This window comes from Scyliorhinus canicula, chromosome 5 (assembly GCF_902713615.1).
Source record: "Scyliorhinus canicula chromosome 5, sScyCan1.1, whole genome shotgun sequence".
NCBI lineage: Eukaryota > Metazoa > Chordata > Chondrichthyes > Carcharhiniformes > Scyliorhinidae > Scyliorhinus > Scyliorhinus canicula.
The window spans coordinates 135,200,053-135,220,575 of NC_052150.1; the positions used below are offsets into that span (position 1 = coordinate 135,200,053).

Here is a 20,523-nt window from a genome sequence, read left to right on the forward strand (position 1 = left end):
ATTCCTTTTTATTACTAAAACAGTTGTCTGTGTTTGTTTCTTTATTGCATTTTTATTTGATATAGGGGGCCCACTTCACCAGGGGCCCACTTGCCATTGGGCAAGCTGACACCCTGGCCAGTCCGCCACTGCAAACCTGTGGTGTTCCTCATTCTTGGAATGTGTGTACTCCACACTTTACATATTACTTGCTGCCTTCACCCCCACCCCACCACCACCCCACATGAGCATGTACAGGAACATGTCGTGCTCCCATCCCTTGCTGCAATTCAGCACAGTCAGTACGGTGCAGCAAAAGCTCCCTGACACTCGGTGCCACCACTCAGCACACAGGGCATTTAGCTTTCAGCGAGCTGAGCTAAGCCCTGGGCTTTTCCACCAATCCCAGCACGAGGGTGTGTGCGCACGGCCGGCGCATTGGAAGGAGGAAGTCGAGCGGGGAGAGATGTACAACCGCAGGGAGTCCAAGTATAGCCTGCACATGGAGCAGGAACTGCCGGGCTGTGTCTACCGCCAGCGAGGAGGGATACAGGTAGGAAAGAACTGCCATCCAACTGGTGCAACTTGCTTCTTAACGTCGTTTAATAGCGTGCAGCCGGCACACACACACTTACTCAATCGGGACTTGCACTGGTGTGGGATTGTCAGAGCGAAGAAAAAAAATATGGAAAGTCAAATCATAAGTGTTTAAGCCTTTCAGTTTGGAGGAGGCACCTGTTACCTCGGCAGCAGTGTGTTCCTGCCATTACTGCCTGAAGTTCACTGTGTGACCCAGTTGATTTCGGGGGCTCATCTGCAAAAATCGGAATATGCCTCTACCCATATTTAGCAAGAAATATAGTTTATATCCAAAGTTTTTTGAGTGCATTGTGATTATCATTCTGCGACGCTGCAGAAACCCACAGCACATTAATGCGACTTGTCAAAAATTATTGAGAAGCTGCAGTTGTTTCTGTAGTTTAGTGGCAACTGCGAGAATACTCTGGCTATAGCGCTCGAAAATAATTTTGTAGCAAAGAACATTGCGTGGCAAAACCATTTATTAATTTTGTTCTGAAGCTGATTTGTCAGCTTTTTCGCATTCTGGCTCTGGTCGAGGAATTTGCATATTACAAGTGGCACACTTCTCTCTCGGGCGCTTTCCACCACTCAAAAGTTTCTAAAAACCTAATTGTGGCGATTAGTTTGGAGGTGTTTTTCCCCCCATTAGAACCTCTCAGATGCATGTTCGAGAGAATGAGGAAGGTTAGTTGAAATATTTGGGGAAGTCGTTTAGAACAACTTCTGTTTGTAGCTGTGGTATCGAGAACTTTGCTCATTTAAATAAACTGCGACTTATAACAATTTGTGGGCACGTGTCCGTGGTACAGATTTTCAGACAAATTGGACAAATGCTCCAATGAAAGAAGATGCTCGGATTATTTCATTCCTACCTAGAATTTGAAAATTGAACATTTTCTGTTATATTAGTCATTTTGTAATTGGACAGTACAGGGCAGTGCTGTAGGAGGAACTCATTTATTTTCAAGGCTTGCTATTAGCCAAATTAGTATTCAGATATTTGCATAAAATCATTTTGTACATACAGAACATTTTGGGGGGTGGGGAGGCAGTAATGTAGAAATATTTGTCATTTGAGGATTTGGACATATTAATTTGTTTTAACATTTTTATAAATACTTTGCCATTTTGTGTTAGCAACTACCAATGAAATTTGTAATGCTGGACCTTAAAATTGTTATTTGGTGATCTTCATAATTAATTAAATTGCTGGTTTTGCAAGTTCTAGTTTCCTATTGTTGAATATTAAAGTGCACCAAATTTTCACAGACACTGCCAGAGACCAATCACTGGCAATCTGCAATCCCAGCAAAAACTGTAAAAAAAAAATTGTGCCCCATAAAACCTCAACCGTCTACTCCCTGGTGTTTGCAGTTGCTTCAAAACCAGTGTTTTAGAACATAAAGTGTTACAGCAAAAGAGTAGCAGCTTCCCACCATTCGTTCCAAATCTGTGGAGCCATCTGTCAGTAAAACAGGAAGGCATGGGTTCCCTTTCTCTCCTGGGCTTGTTTCGCTATTTTAGGGAGATTCACTTCTCCCTATGTAGGAGCTAACTGAAGGAATTGGTTACTGCGACTTCTTGAAGTGGGGGACAGAGTACAAAGCTGCTGTTCTGCCCATCTGCTGCTATATGAGGTGTATTCATTATTAATCGAGGCAGAGCTGTGCTGCTCAAATATGCAGTCCTGCTTGGGTAAATGAGACATTCTTCTGTAAATTGCTTCATTTTTGATTGCTGATTGTACAAGTGTCACAAAGCTGACTCAAGGTTCATCGATGCATGCTCAGTAAATTAGAGAGAACATAACTATAGATCAACCAGAGAATGAATTCTGTGCTTCTCTTCACATACAATGACCCAGGGCCATTTAATTTTCTGCTTAATTTTGTTGCAGTCAGTTTGCATTTTTGGGTTATTATAGAGTGGGAAATTAACAATAAATAACAAATTTCGTCAACCTCTGCCTGTAATGAAATTTCTATAAATCTTTGTAATTTGTGAAAGATCAGGGTCTCCTTGTCAGACAGTAATGTATAGTTCTTTTTTCAAGAGTATTTGGAACTGAAGGAAGAAGGGCACATTTTTCTATAGCAGATACTGAGTTGGAATAGTAAGCAGTTTCATTATCATCCATCCATGTAACTTGCTACATTATTCCTTTCCCCCCCCAAACACTATAGAGCACAAGCAGAATATGGAAACTGAAGAGGCACAGGACATTCCCCAGCTGTCAGGTGAGACAGGTAAATAGCATTTATGTATTTACGTCATATTCTTAGAGAGCTCTCTTTTTTACATTAAAGCACGCTTGCTGCAGATTTTTTAAATGTGTGCTGTATTATAGGAAGTTGATCGTACAAACTTTACATTAGAACACACATGCCTGATGAACCCGCGTGAACTGATATATTAAGGATAGAGATTATACATGCTCGTAGAAAACTTTTGTTTTGAGATAACACTTTTTGTGTCCACAATAAAACCTGAGTAGCTTCTATTCAAAGTATAAATCAAAGAGTGAAGTTTATTGAAAAGATATTCATGTTAGTAATCAAGACCAAAATGGTACATGATGGATTGAGGAACTTGAGGGAATGGCTGCTGGAATTGACTGCAAGAAATAGAACACAACATAATTCCTCCTTTTTATTTCTACATTTCAATCCAGCTTTACTTTGTTTTATTTCTACTTTCATAATAAGAAAAATTAGCAAACAACAAAGGTACATATTTCCTAGTGATTTTCATGTGCAAAATTCGAAGTTGGTGTTATTTAGCACTCGTGCTGAATTTGGTCAAGAAATTATATGAAAGTCATTAAACTTTAAGTATACTCAGTTAATAAACTTTGTTCAATCATGCGCAATGGAATATTACCTATTTAGTCCCTGCTGGTTAAGGCTTATTTCTCGGCAACCTTTTGCACAGACGCGGTGTGAATGTGAGACATTTAGTGCAATTATTAGTTTCACACATCCTCCCTCATAAGCAGACCACACGATCTGCAACTCTATTCCACAATAGCCATTGGGCTGCTTTTGTACTAAAGTCTTCAGACACACATCCTCCCACACAAATATATTTTCCCACACAAGTATCACAAACTTAATTTGCGAATGTTAAACTGTCATTTGCAGCTGTTATGGTAAAATATTGAAATATCGGACAAAATTACAAACAACTAGAACAGTACAGCACAGAACAGGCCCTTCTAACTTACTCACTTGTTACAACTCGCTAATTTTAAAAGAAAAAGTGCATAACTAGCTAGAAGGCTTATAATGCAACTAGCTGTAATTGCTGTTCAAAAGCGTGTCACACTTCCCATGCATCAGTTATTCTGCTAAATCCAGGTTCCTCCCAGCAGCTGCTTATCTTCTAGTCCAGATCTTGCTGCCAGCTGCTCATCTCCCTGTCCATGTCCTTTGAAAAAGGCACCCTTTTACTGCTCCAGGTCCTTTTCAAGATCCGCTGCCCCTTGATCCCATGCAGTTTGCAGGAACAACATTTCGCAAGTTTCATTCCAATGATGCAATCTTTCACTGGGGTGAACTTTGAAAACTGTCCTTTATTCTGGAACATCACTGAAATGTTTCTGATCTGCTTCCTCATTCTAGAAGTAGATGACTGGAAGGAAAAATGAAACAAGATCAAATTATGAATTTAAAATAAGTCAATTTTTTAACAAACAGAACATCAGCTTGTACTTATTGAAGGCTAGACTATTAAACTTGGCTGATAGCCTTGATTCTCCTAAGGGCAAAATACCTGAGTATTTCTCTTGACCATTGTTCAGTATCTACTGTTTATTTGACTTCCACTTGTACGTCGAGCTCCTATGGGATTTTGCAAAGCATGTTGCTGTCAACAAGACAATGACTTGCTGCCCTTTGTGTCTTCTTCATCAATCAGATAGAGGAATAATGAGCAGCGCAGAGTCTAAACCAGCAATCAGGTATAGAAGGGAAAAGGTTAGGTTTTAAAAATTGGATTAATAGCGCAAGAAGGAAAAGACAGGTAAAGTTAAAAACAAATTTAATAAAAAAGTTTCTCAAGTATAATACAAAATTGTCGGAAGGACAATTCACACAGGACAACGTTTCAGTGTCAGGAAGGTTGTTTGACTAAAATTAAGACTTACCACATTGTTGAAAAGGTACTTATAACAATAAATAATCGCTTATTGTCACAAGTAGGCTTCAATGAAGTTACTGTGAAATGCCCCAAGTCACCACATTCTGGCACCTGTTCAGGGAGGCCGGGACGGGAATTGAACCCACGTTGCTGGCCTTGTTCTGCATTACAAGCCAGCTGTTTAGACGACTGTGCTAAACCAGCCCCTTAGATTGAAAGGAACGGGCCTGAGCCTTTTGTGGTGAGTTTAGCCTGTATCTTCAGCATCAGTACAGGAAGCATATGCCGTTTAATACGCTAGAATCAGAGTGAGATGTCAAGGTGACATTTTTGCAGATCTTCCAGAGCAGTAGAGTGTCTTCATTAACAACTTTCGGGATTTGTGTTCAACTGCACATCTTTTGAAGAAGAGTCATGGTGGACTCGAAACGTTAACTCAATTTATCTACAGGTGCTGTCAGACCTGCTGGGTTTTTCCAACCGTTTCTGTTTTTATTTCAGATTTCCAGAATCCGCAGTATTTTGATTTTATGTACGTATTGGAAGTTGCCGCCTACCTTACACATAAATAACGGCGAGCATTATTTTAAAGTTAGTGTCACAGAAAAAAGCAGCCTATTGCTGCAGTATCTTTAGTTGCATTGCATTTGAAATGCAGCTTGGATAATAGATTGATCCAGGGAAAGGAAAATATGCTTCAAAGTGTAGATTTTTATATCACAATATATGCAACATATATTTTCTGCTGGGTACAGTTCTAAAGGAACCATACACTAAATACTTTTTTTTAAAACCTAACTTTACAGAAATGAAATACTATAATTTCCAGAAATGTAAGCAGACAGGGGCCAAGATATTTCCACTGTTAAGGAAGGAAAGTTACCAGTAAATATTTATCCACATTTTCTGAACTACACCTGTAGAATGAAGATTTCTTTTAAATCGCCATTGCTTTTGTCGTTCTGCTTTGAATTTTGGATACATTGTGATGCACCATCAATTACCACAAGAAACCACTAGAATGGTGGAACAAACAAGGATTTATTGAACAAGATGTTGTGCCTCCTGTAGCTGGAACCAGAATGGCTGCAGTGCCGGAGAGCACACACTTTTATACGCCGCCTGCTGGGCAGAGCCAGCAGGCATGGATTTACCATTGTACCTCTAATATACGGGCAGTGCCATAATACATATAATATACCACGAGTGGTGTCCACCATATTCACCTCCTGTTTAAAAAAAGAGTCTTAGGGGGGTGGTGGAAACAATACAAATTAAGTCTGTCGGGGGCCTTGACACTCCTTTGCGATCGCCTCAGTCCTGGTGGTGATGGGTGCACCAACTTGGCCACCTGCGACTCCGGGAGCGTGTTGTCCTCTTCTTCGTCACTCCTGACTGGAATGAGTGGGATGACGGATCCTGCTGGGGTTGGGGCTGCCGTGATGTTCGTTGGAGGGAGGGTGAGTGGCGCAGGGGTGAATGAGGCAACCGGGGGGAGGAATGGTATCAGGTCGGGGGTCGTGGGGGGGACCCAGCATCCCGGAGGGAGACTGTGTCCTGGCGCCCATTGGGGTGTGCCACGTAGGCGTACAGCGGGTTGGCATGTAAGAGGTGGGCTTTTTCAACCAAGGGTCTGACTTATCGGTCCACACATGCTTCCGGAGGAGGACGGGTCCAGGGATTGGCAGCCATATTAGGAGTGAGACCCAGGAGGTGGACTTCCTGCAGAAGGCAAACACACATTCGTGAGGGGTCTCATTAGTCGCAGTACAGAGGAGCGATCGGATGGAGTGGAGCGCATCGGGGCGGACCTACTTCCAGCGGGAGACCGGGAGATTTTTAGACCGCAAGGCCAGCAGGACGGCCTTCCAGACTGTCCCGTTCTCCCCCTCCACCTGCCCGTTTCCCCTGGGGTTGTAGCTGGTCGTCTTGCTCGAGGCGAAGCCCTTGCTGAGCAGGAACTGACGCAGCTCATCGCTCATGAAAGAGGATCCCCGATCGCTGTGGATATAGGTGGGGAAACCGAACAGAGTGAAGATACTGTTTCAGGGCTTTGATAACCGTGGCAGAAGTCATATCGGGGCATGGGATGGCTAAAGGAAACCGGGAGTACTCATCAATCACGTTCAGGAAGTACGTGCTGTGGTCAGTTGAGGGGAGGGGCCCTTTGAAGACCACGCTGAGGCGTTCAAAGGGGCGGGAGGCCTTCACCAGGTGCGCTCTATCTGGCCGGTAGAAGTGCGGCTTGCACTCTGCGCAGACTTGGCAGTCTCTGGTGATGGTCCTGACCTCCTCAATGGAGTAGGGCAGGTTGCGGGCCTTGATAAAATGGAAGAACCGGATGACCCCGGGTGGCAGAGGTCATAGTGGAGAGCCTGGAGTCGGTCCACTTGTGCGCTGGCACATGTACCGCGGGATAGGGCATCAGGGGGCTCGTTGAGCTTCCCGGGCGATACAAGATCTCATAATTATAGGTGGAGAGCTCGATCCTCCACCTCAAGATCTTGTCATTTTGCATCTTGCCCTGCTGTGTATTATTAAATATAAAGGCAACCGTCCATTGGTCAGTGAGGAGAGTGAATCTCCTGCCGGCCAGGTGATGCCTCCAATGTCGCATAGCTTCCACAATAGCTTGGGCCTCCATTTCAACAGAGGAGTGCCGAATTTCAGAGGCACGGAGGTTGCGGGGAAAGAAGACCATGAGCCTGCCCGACTGGTTGAGGGTGGCGGCCAGAGCTACGTCCGATGCATCGCTCTCCACATGAAAGGGGAGGTCCATTTCTCGCTGGAAGACCGAGACCCCGTTAGTGACGCCGAAAGGAACCCTAAGGAAGTGATAGAGGCGGCCATCTGCTTTGAACGCAGTGTATTGGCGCTCCTCCGGGCGGATGGGGAGCTGGTGGTAGGCGGACTTCAAGTCCACTGTGGAAAAGACTCGATACTGAGCAATCTGATTGACCATGTCAGATATGCATGGGAGGGAGTACGCGTCGAGCTGCATGTACTGATTGATGGTCTGACTGTAGTGAATGACCATCCTTTGCTTCTCCCCAGTCTTCACTACCACTACCTGAGCTCTCCAGGGGCTGTTGCTGGCCTCAATGACCCCCTCCCGCAGAAGCCGTTCGACCTTCGACCTGATGAAGGTCCTGTCCTGGGCACTGGACCATCTGCTCCTAGTCGTGACGGGTTTGCAGTCTGGGGTGAGGTTCGCAAACAGGGAAGGTGGATTGACCTGAAGGGTCGTGAGGCTGCCGACGGTGAGGAGGGGTAGGGGTCTGCCAAATTTTAAAGTCAGGCTTTGGAGATGGCACTGAAAATCCAGGCGGAGTAACAGGGCAGTGCAGAGGTGGGGCAGGACGTAGAGCCGGTAGTTGCTGAACTCTATGCCTTGGAAGATGAGGGTCACGATACAGTACCACCGGATTTCAACGGAATGGGATCCGAAGGCCAGGGAGATTTTCTGGGTGATGGGGTGTACCGTGAGGCAGCAGCGCCTTACCATAGTGGGGTGGATGAAGCTCTCTGTCCTCCCGGAGTCAAAGAGGCAGGTCATCTCGTGCCCATTGATCTTCACCGCGGTCGCGAGGTTGCGGGGCCGAGACTGACTCAGGGTGATAGAGGTGAGCTGCGGAAGGTGCTGGGAGGCCCCGGGCTGGTCAGCGGTGGCGGAGGTAGCGGTAGGCAATGAATGGCCGGACGAGCAGGGGTCCTGAGGTGCCCTCCTAAATGGCGCCGAATATGGCGGCGCCCATGGGCCGCACATGGTGGGCGGTATCAAAGATGACGGCGCCATGGGCCCGCACATGGCTTGCGATGAGGAAGATGGCGGCGCCCTCGGCCGCACGTGGCTTGCGAAGGGGAAGATGGCGGCGTCCCTGGGTCACACGCAATGTTTTCACCACACATTGATACTGTTGTATAACTATCACTTATGCCTCGTGGCTAAAATCAATTTTGGCTGTGATAAACTGCACAAGCCATTAATAAAATAAGACAGTTTAAAAAGATTGGCCTCAATTCTCCGAGCAGTGGCAATGCTGGACAATAACTGTGGCGCACAAAGTTTCTTCCGATCCAACACTGAAGCACATTTCTCCTTGGGATCTTCCAAACCCAGCAAGACAATGTTCGCAAGACGTGGGTTCCCTTGAACATCCAAAACCACCAGGTTACATGGTCTTGTTGAGTTGTACAGCTGCGACACCCTCAACACACCCCCCCACCCCCCAATCCCTCACCCGGCCCTTCGATATGCTGGGGTCCGCAATGCACCCCTTTCCCCATCAGTGAGTGGCACCTGGCCTGTGATGTGGGGATCCTGTATTCCCATCACATGTCCCTGTCAGCAGGGGTACAAGTGGCTGCCGCAACCCATTTTAGCGATAGACTCTGGCCACTTTCCTGTTTCCCCCAGCGGCGTCTATTGTGGGTTTCCTCATTGGTGCGCCATGTGTTAACCTGTCAGCGGGGTGGCAACTAGTTGTGTGGTGGAGATGGTCAACTTGTGCTGCCAGTTGCCTCCATGGTTAGAGGCTTGTGTGTGGGCAGGTCCTACAGGTAGGTGTGAGTAAGGGAAGTGTGTATTTGTTGGGAGCTTCACTGCAGTGTGATGGGGGGGCCTGTGCGTAACACACAAGCTGTGGCAGTGTGCTGGCCAGGTTTCCTGGCCAGGGACAGGGTGGATAGGAACAGGGTTGTGGTGGATCAGCAGAACTTGCAGACAGCTCGTGGTCCTGAGGGGAGGTCTAACTGACAGTGTCACTGGTGAGGCTTCTACTTTGAGAGGACTTCAAAGGCCATGGTGCACGTGTCAGTTGTTTTGGGTGAGCTTTGCTATTCCCCTGCTTTCTCTGCATTGCGGATGCGCTTCTGAGGAGCATCAACACCTTGTGGGCCCGTGATACAGCATGGCCATGCCCAGCCCGTTGATCTTACTGCTGGGTTCTGAGGGTTTCCAGAGGGGCGGACTGGGTGGGTTCCCATGTGAGCAGAGGCTCCCTGAGCGTTTACAATGAACAGTCAGCAGTGTGAACAGCCAGGAGCCTGTACGTTGCGCACAAGAGGTGTGTTTAAATACTGCAGCAATGGTGGTCTTAGGCAGGCCACCCCGATCCCGAACAGGACACCCCGAGGCACCAAGTCATTTCCTGCTACTCCCTGCTGCCCAGGCAGCCACTCCCCAGAATTCCTGACAAGTAGTTTTCTTATCTTCCCAATCCCCTCAACAGTCATGCATTCAGGCCTCGCTTGTAAATGCACCCGCATGACTCCTATCCGAGAGGGGTGGAGATTGCAGGGGAGTGAAGCATGAGGTATAAACCCACTAATGACATTCAAATCCATGAAAATGGCAGATTATTAAAAATTCCCTCTTGGGGTGTGGGTGTCGCTGGCTGGGCCAGCATTTGTTGCCATCCTAATTGTCCTTGAACTGAGTGGCTTGCTAGGCCATTTCAATGGGGAACTTGGCCCACCAACACGAGGCAGGAACCTTACTAACCCCGCCAGCGGGAGACCTGAGCATCACATTGGAATCAGCGGCGTGCGCAAGTTCCGATATTTTTGCTGCACCCAGTATTCTCTGTCCGATCGCAACTCTCACTGTTGACGGAGTGCAGCAGCGTCCAGATTATTCTCTTTTGCTTAATATGTACAGTTTTGAAGGATAAAATGTGTTAATGTTTGCACGTTTCATTAATTACTTTCAGATGAATGCTCTTCTTGACTGTATTTAAAGTTTTGATTCAACTCACTCCTAAGAGAAGAAATGGCGCCTTTTGTAATTTAGCTGTCAGGCTTAATTAGATTGGACCCTGAAGTTACACAGTTTATTCGACAAAATCAAGATTAAGTGGTATTCACATAATACTGTGCAGCATACACACTTTGGTACGAGGTAAAGGTGTGGCAAGGGAAGGTAAAGAAGACAGGATGGAACTCTAAAAAATATATAGATAATGTTGGAATTACGCGCAGATTAGGCGAACGTCCGACTGACTCGCTGATTATTTCCACCATTTTCTATTTTTGTTTCCGATTTCCTGAAACCATTGTTTTTTGCTTTCGTATTAGTGTGGAACTCTACTAGTTAACCATTCGTGTTGCTTCATAGATGCACATTTTGCACTCCAATTCAGGTTTTTAAAAAATCAGTGGAAAACATCTGGGAGTAAGTGCATTCTGGATCGAAAATAAAGCATCATGTTAATAATCAAAAAATTCAGATATAATTGCAATTCCTGAGAAAAGCAATTTGGAAGGAGAAAATACGACTCTTAAAATAAGTAATTACGTAAAACCGTCTACTTTTGTTGTAAAGAAGTTGGCTTGTATTTTTGGCTGTGTCCATGCTGGCTCCAATCCCACAGTGTCTTGGTGTCACCAAGAGCTTTCAGGTATTCTGTTATTTTAGACTGGAAAAAAGACAGAAACAGCCTTTTACCCATCACTTTTACCACAATTTCAGGAAAAATAGAGACAAATTCTTTTAAAAAATGATTCCTGGAACAAGAGCTTCACTGACAGGATCAGCACTTATTGCTCAGCACTGAAATCGGATGGCCTTATGAAGCAGCACCACTGTGCTTTTGAAAGCTTGAAACTCACCTTTTGGAACCTTGTTGTCAGACTTAATTGGATTGAACGGGGGAATGGGGGGGACAGGGTGGGGGAATGGTCCGAGGGATCTCTTTCGGAGGGTCGGTGCAGACTCGATGGGCTGTATGGCTTCCTTCTGCACTACAGGGATTCTATGAACCCTAAATTTACCCGCCATTTTCAGCAAAAACAACATTAAATGGTATTTGCACTTCATGACCTAATATGTGCTCTGTTATTTTATTTATTTTTCAATTCATTTTTACAAGATATGGACTTCGCTGGCTAGGCCAGCATTTATTCCACATCCCTAATTGCCCTTGAGGTGGTGAACTGCTGTCTTGAACCACTGCAGTCCATATTGTGTAGGTACACCCAGTGTTATGTGTCCTTTAGAACCAAACAAACTGGATAATAATTCTAATTCTTTTGAATAAAGTGGAGGGCAGTAATGTATCAGGAATGACTTACTGAAAGTATATTTTGTTATTATAAATTGTGGAATGTTTAGCTGAAATTTTCAGGGTTGGGTTTTCAAGCTAGGGTTGGGAAGCCAACACCTGAATAATTTCCAGGTCCCAACCCCACGCAACCGTTGAATCGCTCATAGAATCAAAGAATCCCGACGGTGCAGAAGGAGCCCATTCGGCCCATCTAGTCCACACCAACCCTCTGAAAGAGCACGCTGCCTAGGCACACTCCTTCGCCCCATCCCTGTAACCCCATCTAACCTTTTGGACACTAAGGGACAATTTGTCATGGCCAATCCACCTAACCAGCACATTGTTGGGCTGTATGTGTTGCTATTTCAAAATCGCAATTCACTAATTAATTATGAGGAGCTGCCTGTGGAGCATGCGTGGCAAAGGCAAAGGCCTGTACTGCCTTGCTGTAGAGCGCAGGCAGCAGCACCATGGAGGGCCTGCACTATTAATGCAAACAAATATGGCTATGCAGCCAAATGAAAGAAAATGCGCATGATCCATTGCTGAGCCCTCAGGTGCTGACACGTTCATCATTTAGAAACAAACTTTCACTTCTCACAGTCCTGAATCTGACAGCTGTGCACTAACATGCACCAGATTGTTTGTGTTTGCTGAATTCACAATTGGAAATTTCCCTTTTCACACCCCAGCCTGAAAGCTTCTTAGGGAGCTTAATGAGCCACTAATTGAAGGGAAATGGATTCCCCATTTTCCCCCTTCGCAACTCCTTTGAAAATTGTTGAAGGAGTCAGGATCCAGAGACACCCTCTGGCAACACGGTGGCACAGTGGTTAGCACTGTTGCCTCACAGCGCCGGGGACCCGGTTTCAACTCCAGCCTCGGGTGACTGTCTGTGTGGAGTTTGCATTTTTTCCCCATGCCTGCATAGGTTTCCTCCGGGTGCTCCGGTTTCGTCCCACAGTCCAAAGATGTGTGGGTTAAGTGGATTGGCCGTGCTAAATTGCCCTTAGTATCCAAAAGGTTAGGCTGGGTTACGGGGATAGGGTCAGGGCGTGGGCCGAGGTAGGGTACTCGTCTCAGTTGGTGCTGACTCAATGGACCGAATGGCTGCCTTCAGCACTGTAGAGATATATATAACATCAATTTTAAATCATTCCTGCAGCCAATCCTTTCCCCGTCAGCAATTAAAAATTCGGCCCTGAGTTTCTCATTAATAAGTTGTCATAAATCATGCCCAATATAATGTTGTAGTTGCCCTGATTAAATACATTTCTGAAATGTAGGTTTTAAAAGTTTCTTAATTGGATTGAGCTTGTTAATCCGCTCTAAAATATGTGAGTCAATATTATGCCTAAGATCTTGAAACCCCTTAAAGTTTCTGTATTGATCCCAGCCATTATTTGGAATATTGGCAGCAAGCCTTAAGATCCCTTTTCTAGATTTTATTTATGCCATGTAATGTTTGTTCATTAATTGGCAGATTTAATGTAACAGCAAGTTATATCGAAATAGCACCTTTAACAAAAACTTTACAAGTGTGAGAAGGCAAAATGAGACACCCAGCCATGTAAGGTGACTTCGGCTGATGGCTAAAACGTTTGTCAAAGAGATAGCTTACAAGCAACATCTGAAATTAAATAAGAGAGATAGAGGGTCAGAGCGATTTAGGGAAGGAATTCCAGAGCAGCTGAAGGCCTGGCCACCAATGGTGGAGCAAAATCAGGGATCCACAATCAGCTAGAGTTAGATGAATATAGGTATTTCCGAGTGTTGTGGGGCAGGAGGAGGTTGTAGGAATAGGATATTATGGGCCAGGGTTTAGAGAACACCAAAGTATATCATGGAGTTCACCTGACCCACAACTTTAATATCAACTACCAATCCATACCATCCCCCAAAAGATACAGTACTCTATAGATATCCCTTGATAACTTTCCAAACAACAGCCACAAGTTAAACCTTTTAAAAATTAAGATAGCAAGTTTAAATTCTCGACAAAACAGGTATTACTTTGAAATCATCAAGTGATCTTTAGATTGCAGAGCGAGATCATAACATCTTCTTGCTGTCATTACTGCAGCTATTTGTTAAACGCCCATTTGTTAAAGGTACATCCACCTGACAAGGGAAGGATAAGGCCATGGTAGGATTTGAAAACCAGGGTGGACATTTTCAAATCAAAGCATTGCTTGATCAGGAACAAATGTAAGTCAGCGAGCACTGGAGAAAGGAAACAGGCAGCAGAGTTGTAGATAACCTCAATTTTGTGGAATATGGAGGGGACAACTAAAATTGTGTTGGAATAATCAAGTTTAGAGATAACAAAGGCATGAATGAGCGGTTGAACAGCAGATGAGCTGCGACCAGCTCTGTTGGGCGATGTTGGGGAGGTGGAAATCGGCATTCCTAAAGATAGTGTGGACATGTGGTCGATAGGTCATCACATGGTCAAATATGTAACCAAGGCTGTGAACAGCATGGTTCAATCCCAGAAAGTTGCTCAGCAGAGGGATGGATTTTGTGGTTAGGAAATGGAATTTGGAGCAGGGACCAAGAACAATCACTGTAATCTTAGCAATATCGAGGCAAGGGTTAATGACGGCAGATCTGTAGATTAATGGAACAGCGCCTGAAGAGAGAGAGAGAGTATCAGCTAACATGACAACCACGCTAGAACCAGAATTTGCAGGATGGCGGTGGCTTGGACCTCAACATTTGAAGAGTTGGCAGGGAACCAATCCATCGCTAGGAGAAAGTCCCGCCTTGGAGTGCTGCCAGCCAGACAGGTTGGCCAGCAGCTCTCCAGTCATTACAGGAACTGCATTGCAGTGGCCAGAAGAGGTGTTGCAGCTAACTGCCTGCAACTAAGCGCAGAACTGGAGGACAGTTGGCAGACATCAAAGGGATAGGATAGACAAGGCCTGGGGGGGGGGGGGGGGGGGGGGGGGGGGGAGGAGGTGGGGGTTGCAAGGGTGGAGGAGGACGTCATGAGGTCCTAGGGGGAGTTTTGTTCAATTTTGCGCCCCCCCCCCCCCCCCCCTCCACCCACCCGATCTAATACCTGCCCGCTCACCTAAAAAGGCCGGGTGGGAAAAGGCCCTTAAGTTGACATTGAGTGACCACTTAAGGGTCTTAATTGAGGCTCTGTCCACCCCAGCAAAAGATCACAACCACATTAGGGTGGGCAGGATCCCAGAGAGACTCCGTTTCATGCAATTTCATGCTCTTCCCCCCACTTCCCCAATCTGAAAACCCACCAGGATTTGGAGTATAAGATTCTGGCCCAGGAGGGGAATTTGGGTGGTCAGTTCAGTGGGAATAGGGTTGTGGAGCAAGAAATGGGTCTTACAGATAAAAATGACTTGGAGTGGGCACGCAAAGAGGCAGGAGATAAAATAAAGATGCAAAATCAGGACTAAGGGCAAGGGGAAACTTTGGAGGATCTTTGGCCCAGTGGATTCGTGGAAGGGATTAAAATGACAGAGGCAGCTGGTCAATGGTCTCAATCTTACTAACAAAGAAATTCATAAGCTCTTCACACTTATTCTTGGAGGTGAGGGTTGAGGAAACATTAAATAAAGGATTAAGATGATGGTTTATAGGAGAGGAAAGAAGTGGGGGCAGCCACAGAAGAACATATGCCTGGAACATGTGCGGGGAATGTGGGTGAAGAGTTATAGAGGGGCTGGTTTAGCACACTGGGCTAAATCGCTGGCTTTTAAAGCAGGCCAGCAGCACGGTTTGATTCCCGTACCAGCCTCCTCCCCGGACAGGCGCCGGAATGTGGCGACTAGGGACTTTTCACAGTAACTTCATTGAAGCCTACTCGTGAATATAAGCAATTTTCTTTTTCTTTTTCTAGAGCTGATGGCCTTATCCGTGATCAATGCAAGGGGAATAGTGTGATGACAAGATCAAAGGGGTGGCCAAGAGTATGGGTTCGGGAGTTTACATGGAGGGAGGGATTTAGGGAGGAAAGGAAGGCTGTGAACTAGGGTGAATGATGAATTGAGATGGAGCTTGAATTCACCAAGGAGGAAAAGTCGTCCAGTGCAAAGACTAAGAGAAAAGCAATGAAGATACCATAGTGACACAGCATCTTGTCACCCCAACCATCTTAAACATTCACTCTCTACATGACCAGTGCACCATGGCTGCAATGTGTACCATCTGCAGCATGCAGTGCAGAAACGTGCCAAAGCTTCTTTGGCAATACCTCCTGAACCCATGATCTCTATTATGTAGAAGGACAAGGGCAGCAAATAAATGGGAACATCATTGCCTTGCCTGTAAATATCTCTCCAAAACATAAATTTATCCTGGTTTGGAAGTATATTGCCATTCCTTCATCATTGGAACAAAATCTGATTCTCCCTATTTAACAACAAATAGACTGGCCAGGTTCAAGATGGTGATTCACCATCACCTTTAGGGCTGGGCAGTCACTGGCTGTCTTACAAGGAATAGTTGAGTAGGTTGAGCCCATACTCATTGGAGTTCAGAAGAATGAGAGCAGCTCCTATTGAAACATACAAGGTTCTGAGGGATCTTGATTGGCTAACGGTTGAGAGAATGTTTCTCCTTATCGGAGAATCTAGAACCAGGGGAGTCAAAATGGAGAAGAGAGGAATTTCTTCTCTTCGTAGAGCAGTCTTTGGAATTCTCTGATCCAGAGGCCGAGGCGTTAGAAATATTCAAGGTTGAGTCGGACAGACTTTTGATCCATAATCGAGTCCAGGATTAAGGGGAACAGGGAGAAAAGTGCAGTTGAGGCTTCGATCAGATCAGCCATGACCATATCAGATGGCAGAGCAGGTGCACAGGCGCAAAGGAACAAATAGCCAACGCTTGCTTCTATTTCTTCTGTTCCTATAAATGCCAGCAAATTCTGATAGCCCATGATTGAATAAAAAAAACTTTTGAGGCAGGATTCTCCGTTTGGGAGACTATGGGCAGGATTCTCCGTCCCGCCAGAACCGTTTTCTAACGCGGCGCACCCTCGCTGGGAGCGGGATCTTCCTACCTGGCATGCGGTCAATGGGGTTTCCCATTGTGGCTACCCCAACGCCGTCAAGAAGTCCGCAGGCGTGAGTGCGTTGCTGGCAAAGCAGAGGATCCTGCCGACGGAGAATACCGCCCTATCTTCTCCTGCCAGAGGCGAATTGCTAATCCTGAGGCAACTCGGTTTCCCTTGCCATGCAAATGTGTGCACAGTCTAGGGGCACAGCTGAGGGTGGCAGGCAGGAAATCGCCAACTCCACCATTACTTCATAGTACCTAAAGTCATGCACACTCTATTTAAATGGCATCTGGAAAGACATCCACTCCCTGCAAGGCAATAGTATCATTCCACCTGTCTGAGGGCAGTATTTTGAACTTGAACAACTGCTACCCTCTCCCCACTTGTCACACCTGAATCCCTCTGTCACACTTGAGCTGCCTTTGGAAGAGATTGTCTGTTGCTCAGCTGCCCCCCTCAAACCCCCATGACCATTCTTGGAGCCTCCCTCCATTGATTGCCAAGTCCTGGCCCCCCTGGACAGCTGAAACCCTCCCTTCAGTGGACAGCCAAGACCCGGCCCTCCTGGACAGCAGACACTCTCCCGTCCGTGGACAGCCAAGTCCCGGCCCCCTGGACAGCAGACACACTCCCTTCCTTGGATAGCCAAGTCCCGGCCCCCCTGGACAGCAGATACTCTCCCATCCGTGGACAGCCAAGTCCCGGTCCCCCTGGACAGCAGACACTCTCCCGTCCATGTACAGCCACGTCCCGGTCTCCCTGGACAGCAGACACCCTCCCTTCCACGGACAGCCACGTCCCGGCCCCCCGGGACAGCAGACACACTCCCTTCCTTGGATAGCCAAGTCCCGGCCCCCCTGGACAGCAGACACTCTCCCGTCCATGTACAGCCACGTCCCGGTCTCCCTGGACAGCAGACACCTTCCCTTCCACGGACAGCCACGCCCCGGCCCCCCGGGACAGCAGACACCCTCCCCTCCACGGACGGCCATGTCCTGACGTCTCTGGATAGCTGACACCCTCCCTCTCTTGGGCAGCCATGTCCCAACCTCCTTGGACAACTGACATCCTCCCTACCTCGTTTGGACAGCCATGTCCCGCCCTCCGCAGACAACTAATACCCTCCCTTCCGTGGACCGTTATGCTCTGACCTCCCTGGACAGCAACCATTCCAGCTGAATGCAACAGCCCAACCTCCTCTCCTCTCCACTGGTTCAGTGAAGTTCCCCATGCAAGAAAAGCAGCTCTCACTCACACTGGATCCATCAGAAAATCTATCTTGTTTCCTCAAAGCCACGTTTAACCATTTGTGAATCTGACGGCACTTGTTTCTTGCTTGTTGCCAACCTAATCATAAAGGTACAATCTAATCTGGCGACCATGGTTTTAATGAGTTTGCGTGACATGCTAATGTATTAAAAATAGTTTCCCGCTGCTTCCCCCTGCTGCCAACTTACTTCCCAACTTTCATTCCTCCATTCGGAATCTGACATTTCACTTCCCACCTAATCAAGTGTCCCTGCTGTCTCGTTTCCGCTTCCGGGACCTTCACTAGATCCTGCCCCATCTTTTTCTAACAGTAAATTTATGGCTTAAGCAGTTCAATTCTTGTCGGAGTGTGTAACAAAAATATGAATCCAGGTATCTTTAGAGTTGATCGCCTGGAATTCTTGTTAATTCAACAAGTTAGGAGGCAACATCTCCTTGAAAATGTTTGAATATAAGCAAGTTCAAAATATTCATACGGCATTTAAAATATAAAAAATACTGGGCAGGATTCTGTGTTCGCTGATGCTGGAATGGGAAAACGCGATTGGGTGAAGAATCGGTTTGGATGCCAAAATCGTGGCGGGAGCGCCAATTTGTAATTCTCCATCGTCCTGACAGCAGCGTCAATGCATTCCACTCCACACATACAGTAAACACCCTTGACATATCATTAGCATATCGGGGCATTCACGATCATCCGCCTCCACTGGGGGCAAATTCCCGACTGTGAAGTTGACACGCTTCTAAAAATCGTGAAACAGGCGACGTAGCTGCTGAGGGGGAGAGAGGGATACAGGAAGTGTCCAACATCACCATAGTTTTCTGAAAGCCATCCCACTGGCGGGGTCTGTGCCGGGGCGAGTAGCGGGGGTGGCCAGGAGGTGGGCCAGGGGGTCGGGATGGATGGGCACGGATCACCATTGCCCCAACCCGCAAGGCAGGCAAGCAATTGTGCACGCCACTAACAGCCCACTGTAAACTTAGGGCCACAGATCGTATGGGTCTCCACCAGGCCACCTCCTAGGTACCTTCTGACCCCAGCCGACCCATAAACGGGATGGGCGCACTCCAGGGCAACCTTGTTGGTTGAGTGTTTGGGGAGTGAAGTGTGTATAAGCGGCTGCAGCTTGATAGCCTCCAGCTATCGCAAATCCGGCGAATCCCGCACCGTTTCTCATTGGAATCAATTGTGCTCCACATGCCGCCGGTGCTAGCCCCTCCACTGTCGCTGAGCAAGTTTAGCTGTCATGGAAGTCCTCGAATCCTGTCCCGTCGTCAACAGTCTCAGAAACGGAGAATCCAGCTGACTATTTACACCTAAACAGTGCTAAACCATATTGCTAGAGAAAAGTTTCAGTTGATTCACATATATGGGGCGGCATTCTCCCCTACCCGGCGTGACGGAGGGTGCCGGCGTAGGGGAGTAGCGCCAACCACTCGGGGGTCGGGCCTCCCCAAAGGTGGGGAATTCTCATACAGAGAATTCTCCCCACCTTTGGGGGCCAGCCCCGCGCCGGAGCGGTTTGCACCAGAAGACCGGCGCAAAAAACCGGCGCCCCCGGCAGCGGGGCTGGCTGAAAGGCTTTCGCCGGTCCGCGCATGCGCCGGCAGTGATGTCAGCGGCAGCTGGCCGCTGACATCACTGCCAGCGCATGCGCGATGTGGGGTTCTCTTCTGCTTCCGCCATGGCGGAGGCCGTGGCGGACGCGGAGGAAAATAGTGCACCCAGGGCACTGGACCAGAGTCTGAGCGGGGGGCCCCGATCGCGGGCCAGGCCACCGTGGGGGCACCCCCCCGGGGTTCGATCGCCCCCCGCACCCCCAGGACCTCGGGGGCCTGCTCGCGCTGCTGATCCCGCCGTTCCAGAGGTGGTTCAAACCTCTTCGGCGGGAGAGGCCTCCCAGCGGCGGGACTTCGGTCCAATCGGGCCGGAGAATCACCGCAGGGGCCTCTCCGATCGGAGTGGCGAGATTCCGCCGCCGCCACTTCCCGGGTGGCGGAGAATCTCTGCCACGGCGGGGGCGGGAGTTTAGGCGGCCCCAGGCGATTCTCCGACCCTGCTGGGGGTCGGAGAATTTCGCCCATGGTCTCCTTTCTTAAATACATAAATTGTCTCTTATTATTTGCTTATTGTGGCCATGTTTTTTTTTACCTAGGGAGTACAGAAGTTCTTTCTGTAAATGACCAACCAGAACAATTAGAGCAGATGCCTGTCCCTGAAGATCTGTCCACCAGTTCAGGGGGCCTGAACAATCCACAGGGTGAAAGAGTCATTGGTAAGTGTAAAACCTCCAGAATATTTACATGGCATATACAGCACAGAGCAGGCCATTCGGCCCAACTCACCTGTGCTGGTGTGTATGCTTCACGAATCTCTTCCCACTCTGCTTCATCTAACACTATCAGCTTAGATTTCTATTCCTTTCTCAAGTGTTTATCTCGCTTAAATGTATTTAATATTACTCCAGTATTCGATATTATGCTATTTAT

General features: G+C 47.3%; 1 protein-coding gene and 1 long non-coding RNA gene across 11 annotated transcripts in view; one reads left to right on the forward strand and one right to left on the reverse strand.

The window, feature by feature from the left end:
* The first annotated feature begins 313 nt into the window (after positions 1 to 313).
* The window catches only part of ikzf1 (IKAROS family zinc finger 1 (Ikaros)), a 118,840-nt gene continuing 98,630 nt past the window's right edge, over positions 314 to 20,523 (forward strand). The window contains exons 1-3 of one of the 10 annotated variants that reach the window (XM_038797725.1): positions 314 to 532; positions 2,745 to 2,798; positions 20,190 to 20,309. In XM_038797725.1, the coding sequence (XP_038653653.1) occupies positions 2,759 to 2,798; positions 20,190 to 20,309 (160 nt within the window). In that variant the 5' untranslated portion in view covers positions 314 to 532; positions 2,745 to 2,758. Of the gene's footprint in view, positions 533 to 643; positions 1,246 to 2,744; positions 2,808 to 20,189; positions 20,310 to 20,523 lie in introns of those variants that run through there. The other 9 variants (XM_038797723.1, XM_038797729.1, XM_038797728.1 and 6 more) reach the window with 9 other exon arrangements.
* On the reverse strand, positions 2,889 to 4,965 carry LOC119966286. The gene is made up of 3 exons (XR_005460718.1): positions 4,706 to 4,965; positions 4,333 to 4,503; positions 2,889 to 4,191 (listed from the first exon to the last, which is right to left on the reverse strand). It is a non-coding gene; the product is annotated as an uncharacterized LOC119966286 (long non-coding RNA).